The 8,541-nt window shown below is 40.7% G+C and overlaps 1 protein-coding gene across 1 annotated transcript; it reads right to left on the bottom strand.

Annotated features, from left to right (window-relative positions):
* Positions 1 to 2,287: 2,287 nt before the first annotated feature.
* On the bottom strand, positions 2,288 to 5,959 carry LOC122334192 (probable G-protein coupled receptor 174). Its single transcript, XM_043232051.1, has 2 exons — positions 5,677 to 5,959; positions 2,288 to 3,641 (listed from the first exon to the last, which is right to left on the bottom strand). Exon 2 carries the CDS (start codon positions 3,489 to 3,491, stop codon positions 2,421 to 2,423), a length of 1,071 nt encoding a protein of 356 aa, XP_043087986.1. The 5' UTR covers positions 3,492 to 3,641; positions 5,677 to 5,959; the 3' UTR covers positions 2,288 to 2,420.
* Positions 5,960 to 8,541: the final 2,582 nt, after the last annotated feature.

Below are 8,541 nucleotides of genomic sequence, written 5' to 3'. Positions count from 1 at the left end.
TGTGTGGTTGTGTGCACACTGTCAACACACACTTGCAGTGAAACATTGTCTGAGCTAGCCTGATGAATTAGGAATGTTGTCTTAATTTGTGATTAAATATAAATAAGTACAAAGCTACGTAAAATTCCATAAATGAAAAATATACAGAGAAAAAAACACAATTTTTTTTTGTATTTGCGAGCCTGAAAGCACAAAGGAAGTCAAATGTAGCAAGGGTACATTTCTAGAAATATCCAACAATACATTGTATAGGTCTAGGATAAGATCATGCTTCATGAAGATATTTTGTAAATATGATCAGTAACATGAACTAACGTGATATTGATTTCATACATCAGTTCATTACAGCAGTTTGAATCTGTGGGATAAATTCAGCCAGTGACTTGCTGGCAGTTCTACTTCATATTTAAAACATTTCTTTTGAAATAACATTGGTAACAATTAATTTTTAGGTCTCTTTACTACTTGCTTATTAGTAGGCATATTGCTAGAATAGCAGTTAGTAGTAATAAATCACATATTAATGCCTACTTCTACATAACCTTAGTCTCTAATCCTACCCAGTACTTAAACTTAACAACTACCTTACTAACTATTCATTAATTTATTGAGGGAAGAAATCATATTTAACAGTGAATAAGTGTTCCCTATTCTAAAGTGTTACTAAAATTTCATATTTTAATATGCAGTTTATTTCATAATGCAGTTCGCTCATTATTGCTGTGATTCCATTCTACCTTCATTTCTATTTATTCATTTCCTCGATGGACCGAACCTAGCCAGTGTTTCAGAGGCTGTTTGTGCTCGTGAGGTCATCTCCTCTGCAGTTTGGTCCACATGAGACTAATTCAAACACTAATAATGCGCTAACCAAATCTAGTTCACAGTGCATGTCTACTGCATTTTCATTTAATACTCTGCTGAATTCAAACACGTTTGGCAGAAAGAACTGAAACTAACTGCTATATGCCATGCAAAATATGTTCCAGTACTGTATTTGACAAATTCAGCCTCAAGCAAGCTCTCTTAATATAAATAACTCTTAAAAAAACAACTTGCATGTCATAGGAAATGAGGTCTGTCTGATGCAAGCATCAGTCATCATAATAACATAAGTATTTTTAAACAACAGAACATTTTATTGCATTCAATGTATTAAAAGTAATAGTAAAGACTTTGTTACAAACACACACACAAATCTGTTTAAAAGAAATGTCATTGAGTGATGGAAGAATGTTTCACAGTTTCCACTATATATGGTAAAAACCAACTCAAATTCCTTCCGTTGTAGAAAAACGACAGTCAGAACGTCTCAGTATGACCGCAGTCATGACACCACACGCTTTGTGTGTTAAACTTATTAGAGAAAAAGTTTGAACACACATTAGCATAATATGAGCTACCTAAACTGATGTAAACATCTTCTTTAAAGTGTAAAATTTTATTAAAGTGAAATTACATTTTTTTTTTTTTGTTTGAATCAGGTCCAAGTTTGCAGGGCGAGGCGGTGTTTATGACATATACTGCCATCAGCCACAAATCACAATCTCTACGTCTCGGCTTCACTTTTCAGATGCCTGCACTAGAGATGGGCCGTACCAATATGATACTAATACTTTTTAAAGGCTAGTATCATCAATATGCATATCAATACTGAACTTTTAAATGATGTAATTTAGTAAAATGGGATATTATAGCCACTAAACGTTATATTTTTACATTCAATATGCCTTAACTGCAATTTATTAGGTATTATATTTCCGTTAGGGTCTGCAGTGACAGGCTGTTGCATGTATAAAATGCAATGTTTTTATTCTAACGTCATATAATTTAAATGAACAATATAGTTACAGAATAGAACAAAATAAATCAAACATTTAACATTCAATTTAAATAGATGTACAGACTACGATTTCAGTTGGTTTCAATTGTGTGTGCTGCTGTTCCCAATAGCATCAGTGGTTTCTTTTGACACTTTTGGAAATGCAGCACTAAATAAAACACACCCAAGTATCCACGTTTTTATTTGAGTATTGATACTTTTAAAAGTGCCATCAGTAATTATTATATTTCACAATACACCCATCCCTAGTCTGCAGCACATTTGATTTCCAAGAGAACGAAGCACAAAGCTGTGATAATAATCAGAGAAGTGAGCTGCAAAGACTGGAGTAATGGAGCTCAAAATACAGCTTTGATCGTAAATAATAAATTACATCGTAATATATGTTCAAGTTAAAAATGTCAAATATAATAATATTTTACAATATTCCTGTTTTAGGTTAAATGCAAGTCCTTTCACCCATTCCCGGATCTTCAAGAGCAGAATGAAGATCTCTCCTGAATTTCACATGACAAATGTTGGGAGTATATCCGTATGAAAGGCTTAGAACAACGCCCCTGCGCTTCCTCTGTCTGGTTTAGACTGTAGCATTTGTGAAGAAAGCAGTTCTGTGCTGTAACGGCAAGCTTTCTTGAAAATCTGGCCTAGACAGACGCCGCTTGAACTCATCGGTAGTGAAGTAGTACATGACCGGGTCCAGACAGCAGTTCAGACTGGCTAGACACAAAGTGACCGGATGAACGTGGAGCACGGCATTCTTAAAAGCAGAGCTAACAGCGCAGTTGGATTTGGCCAAGACGTCTAAAGGGAAAGTGATGTGATAGGGCACGAAACACACCAGGAACACAGTGGCGCAGCTCAGCACCATCTTGAGCGCCTTGTGCTTCTCTCCGGTGTCCTGCAGAACACAGGTCTTCTGCCGCAGACTGGCCGCCGTCAGCCACGAGCAGGTGACCACGATGACCAGCGGCAGGAGGAAGCCCGTCGTCTCGGCGAACGTCACCAGAGACACTCCCAGCAGCTTACTGAGCGGCGTCATGGGCAGCTCGGCGAAGCACAGCGAGGTCGAGTTGACGTTGGCTTGAGATGGTTGTCTCAGAAGAGGGAAGGGAAGGCATCCCAGACACACGACGAACCACCCGATCAAACACAGGCCACGCTCCCGCCGTCTCTTGGTGGTCCCGCAGCGCAGCGGCTGGATGATGAGCCGGCAGCGTCTCACACTGATGCAAGCCAGGAAGTAAATGCTGGCGTACATATTGACGTATTTCAGGTAGAAACAGAGCAGGCAGGCAGCATCGCCGAAAGGCCAGGAGTTGTTTAAATAGTAGTAAATGCGCAGAGGTAGCGATAGCACCTGCAGCAGATCAGCGATGGCCAGGTTGATCATGAATATCACAGCCTTCTTTGTCTCCTTCACGTAGGCGTAAAAAACCCAGAGTGCGAGAACGTTGCCGATCAGCCCGGGAATGAGGATCACCATGTAGAAGATGGCGTAGATGTGATGCTGATATTCTTTAATTGAGTTGTCTTGGTGCTCATTAGTGTTAATGCAAGCATTCATCTTCCTCCCGTGTAACTCGAGTCCACAAAGGTTCAGCTTGGCATAGCACTGGAGTTTTGAGATGGCAAAGTGTTCAGGAAACATTAAAATAGCTTCTCAAATTGGGGTTACCTGAAAGATTCTTGAGAAAATCCCAGAAATAGGCTCCTGACATTGTTACTTCCACACGCGACGCACTCGAGAGTAGTTCAGTGTTTCCGGTTCAGAAAACAGCAGAGATGTTCTAGTTGGACACTATCAGTCAGAAGAAGGAAAAATGAAATTAGTCTCAGTGCATGACACGTACTCTGAGGCTCAATCATCACAAAAGAACAAATGTTGTAACTGCATCTTATCACACAAGCAACAAAATTCCAGACTGAATGAAGATGAACAGAACTGTACAAACTGAGACGTGTTTGTAAACTCAAACTGTTGTATCTGTTGTATCATAATTTATGCGTGCGATAAGACATTTGAGGATCATGTGATGTGTTCATTTTTCTGTTTCCATCATTTTTGATGCATTTGGATTTTGAAACTTTACTAGTCAATGTTTTAAAACAAATGTCATGCTTTCGTTAGTCCACATAATTATTGTTTGTGTAGGCTACAGTTGCCACAATATATAAAAAACCCTCATATTTCCTAACTTACATAAAATCCTTTAAGTTGGTTTAGTATCAGTCCAGTGTGCTATCAGAAGTGAATTGTTTGGTGGTCAACGGGACAACGGGAGCAACCCTTTAAAGTGCTGTATTACAGAAAGCATGAAGACAACAAGAAACATTCCTCAGATGAACACATGCATAATTATGTATGTTCTGTGCTGAAACTGTTATATGTGTGTGATTGTAGATGAACTTGTTCTGTTCTGTCCAGCAGTAGTTTCTCGAACCAGTGTCATTCTAATTCAATAAGAAACAAAGAATGTAGTTATATATGCATTTCTTAAAATTCTAGTTAAAGATGACTTTTTAAAGTGATTCATATGGAGAAGACATATGCAATTCTTTTTCAATAACCATGTAAAAGCGTTTAGGGGTAGTAAGGTCATACTTTATTTTAAGGTTCAACTCTTAACAAACCATTAACAATGACTTCTAACTTGCTTCCTATTAATAGTTAGTTTAGGCATAGGGTAGGGATGTAGAATATGTTCATACAGAATATGTGCTTTCAATATTAATAATAAGCATGCTAATAAGCAGCTTGCTAATAGTGAGAATTGGTCAGAATACTGTGTCAGTTCACAATCCCCTCATAATGTTTTGATCCTATAGGAAAACTATATGGTATATTCTGAACACAGAATTTGCGTTTCTGCCCAGCTGGTTCACAGAGTGAGGTTTGTGTGAATTTTGCATACTTGTGTTCCTCGCCTCTCTCTCACACACACACACACACACACACACACACACACAGCATCTGACAGCGCTCCTCTCTTTTCCTCAATGACTTCAGGTTCTGTGTGTTTTCTTTATGATGCCACTGTTTCATCCTTATCTCTGTGGAACTTTCCATATTCATACGTGTGTACTGTATAAGGAACATGTCATCTCACCTCACTGTATTTATGATTAATTCATTGATTTTTTTTACAGTCCTTACATGTTGAAATCCTACAAACATTAAAAAGATATTATAAGCAAACTAATCTGCAAGATAAAAAATAAATAATTGTGAAACATGATATGAAAGGTGTATCTAGATCTGCTAAATAGTACGACATGAATGATGAATATACTTAAAGATTTGGCTTTATTGTGTATGTTTTGGATCTAAGAAAGGTAATTGACCGATTATGATAATATTGTTATAAACTCGTCTTGTTAACAGTGTAGAAGTTACAGAGAAGGAAAAATCCTATTCTCTGAGGAATCGTTGCTAAAAAGAAGCATCTCTTGGCATGAGCTGTTTCCCCTTCACCCAGAACCAGCACACAGTCATGTTTTACGTCCATCTGTCACCCGTTTGGCTCAATCGTTTGACACGGAAGTACATACTATTTAAAGTTCAATTCAACTTGATTTCTAAAGCACTTATTGTGTCTCAAAAATGTGTCGTTCATGTTCACAGTATCTGAATGAACTGAATCTGTGTGAAGCGTTTCTGTAAGATTGCAGGAGCATGTAGAGTTTTGAAAGCATTTGTAAAACGATGTCCTGCATCACACTCATAAATCGTGTAAGCATTGTTGTAGTTAAGGCTGCGCCTGGTGAAGGTTTATCTCAGTTAACAAGCTTTACTGAGTGACTATAACTATAACGGTATTAAAAGAGTATCCTACCTGGTAAATGAAGGTCTCTCTGAGAGCAGCACACATCAACATGTGCTCTTAACCCAACTCAGATAAACTCCTGCTTCTCGCATCCACTTCACTCCAGCCTCTCGCTTTGAAAGTACATCACCTTTGAAATGTTTTTTTGTTTGTTTGGTTTTTTTGTTTGTTTAATTAATTTGGTTTTTTGTTTGTTTTAATCATTTTGTCTTGTATCTTCGGCATTGTACTTTCTGTTTCTGTCAGCTCACACTGACTCATTTATTAAATGTCTGTAGTTTCCTGCGGGGGAGTGAACAGCTCTCTGCTGCTTTTTTAAATTCCTACTTCTGCTATTTTTCTCTCAGTGTTGCCTGATCTGTGCTCGTGATAAAAAAAAAATGTAAAAAACTCTCCAGAGAGATGTTTTTTGCTATTTGTGTTTGCTCTACTGTTATATTGAACTATTTTATGTCAGAGCTATACAGTGTACTTAGTATGTACATTATTTTACATTGCTCTTTCATATAATAATACAACCCTGAAGACCTCGATTAGCTGCTTCAGGTGTGCTTGATCAGGGATGGAGGTAAATGTTCAGGACAGCTGGAGATCTATAGCTCTATAGTGACTCATTAGTGGAGCAGCAGTTTTTCTCTGTTCCTCTTCGTGCTGCTTACGGTGGAGTTACTGGAGATTGTTTGACCACACAGTGTATGAGTCACGTTTTCTTTACGCAGTGCACTTCACATTATTGCGGATTCACATACATGTTCATGTTGTTTCTTTATTCATAACTTTGTTCATTAAAGTTTAGAAAACATTCTGATGGATGGAAGTGAAATATGGTTTTTAGCCTCATTATGACGTTCCTTGTGAGTCAGCAGTATTCAGTAAAAGGTAGTTTCCTCACGACTATATTCCTTCTTAGAGAAAAGTGTTATCTGTGAGGATTTACAGTCTGGATTTAGACCTTACCGTAGTCCTGAGACTAAGTTACAAACGACCTGCTTCTGTCATCTGATCGTATTTGGATCTTGTTTCTAAATTATGACCTATACTAATTTTCCTGTTAAAGAACTGGCAGCTTGGTTGCCAGCAAGTAACTTAAATGAACAGTATCTTACCGGTTATTTTCTTCTTGGTTTTTAATATATATTTGTATATGTTAAAATGTAACACAGGTAAAGCAAATCATGTCTCTGCTTTATTAATATACTTTATTAGATAAAAACCTAAACAACACAAAAAAAGGAATTCAGAAATTTAAGAGGAAGAAGTGGTCATAACAGAAATAAACTCAAAATATTCCTCAAATCAGAATTACAGAACATTGGTACAAAATTAAACATTATAAATCAAAGCCCAAAGCTTATTACATTTGTGACAATAAATGTACATTTCAGCTATAAAAATAATAAATAAATTGTTTTAACAACTCTTTAACAATTCATAATAGGTGAATAGGTCTAATAGGTCATGCAGTCTAAACATTTAGAGAACACCTGAGGTCATGGTTTTGAGTGAATTGATGAAATTGATGAATACCTGAAAAAATCAAGAAAAAGATCAAGACACTGTGTGTGTCACGAATGAGGGGTCTGAGGCGTATGGATCCACTTGCAGGCTTTTATTAAATAAAGGCATGGTCAAAGCAGGCACCCGCAACTCACGGCAAACAGGTGTATCAGAGGCAAGGCAACAACAAAATCCAAATACAGGCAGAGGTCGGGTCAGGCAGCAAACAATCAAAGAATCAGAAGACAGGCAGGGTCAAAATCAAGGAATCTAACACTCGGAAACTCGGGAACAACAATCTAACAATAATACAGGCGAACAATGCAACCTGCAGGTGAGTGGCCTGCTACTGAATTTATAGTCCTCAGACAGGAAGTAGCAGCAGAGGGAGTGATCGCAGATCACCCAGAGGTAAGAGCTCCCTCTGCTGGCTTGGTGACATAGCCCCCTTCCTAGGAGCGACTCCTGGCGCTCCACAAAATAAACAAAACTGGGAGCTTGGGAGGGGGTTCCGGGAGGGAGTCAGCAAACAGAGTCCAGGGAGGAAGAGACGGAGGGAGGAGCCAGGGAGAAGACAGGAGGAGTCCAGAGCGGGAGGCGATCCAGAGCCCAGCCATGATGGTCAGTGGTGGAGTCGACGGAGGGAGGAGCCATGGAGAGGTAGCGCCATCAACCCCATGGGGCCGACCGACGGCGACGGAGCAGATGGTCGAGGAGACTGAGGCGGAGAGCCGAAGAGCCAGGGTGACACAGAGGCGCTGGAGGTCCTAGGCGACACCGCAGGCTTCGGCGACTGACGCAGAGATGGGGGATGAGAAGGACGCGGCGGAGCCAGAGCGACAGAGGACTGAGGTGGAGCCGGGGGAAGGGAGGAGCCTGACAGAGCCGGAGGGATGGAGGGACGAGGCGAAGCTGGAGGAGTGGAATCCTGAGGCGACGGATGGTCGACGACCACCAAGGCGGAGCCGGAGAGATGATGGAGCCTTGTGGAGCTGGTGGACTGACAGAGCACGGTGGAGAGGAGGGAGCTAGGAGCCTAAGGGAAGCCGACGGGTCTACAAGCTGAGGTGGAGTCCAGGACTCGGAGGCGGGACGATGAAGCGAGGGATCCTTCATCCACGGCGGCGATGGAGAGCTCCAGATGGTGGGCAGAGGATGAGTGTAGGGGCTGTTGGGATCCATCGACGACGTGTAGCAAGGGTGGGAGGGTGGGATAACTTGAGACGGCGCACGCAGGCGCGGGCACTGGAGGCGGTGCACGGCAGGCGGCCATCTTGGGAAGCGGCGCTGGGCAGGCGGCCATCTTGGGAAGCGGCGCTGGGCAGGCGGCCATCTTGGGAAGCGGCTCGGGGAAGGCGGCCATCTTGGGAAGCGGCT

The sequence above is a fragment of the Puntigrus tetrazona genome, unplaced genomic scaffold, assembly GCF_018831695.1.
Source record: "Puntigrus tetrazona isolate hp1 unplaced genomic scaffold, ASM1883169v1 S000000498, whole genome shotgun sequence".
NCBI classification, from domain to species: Eukaryota; Metazoa; Chordata; class Actinopteri; order Cypriniformes; family Cyprinidae; genus Puntigrus; species Puntigrus tetrazona.
The sequence above is the reverse complement of the archived record's forward strand: the minus strand, read 5'-3'. Positions and strand labels throughout refer to the sequence as shown.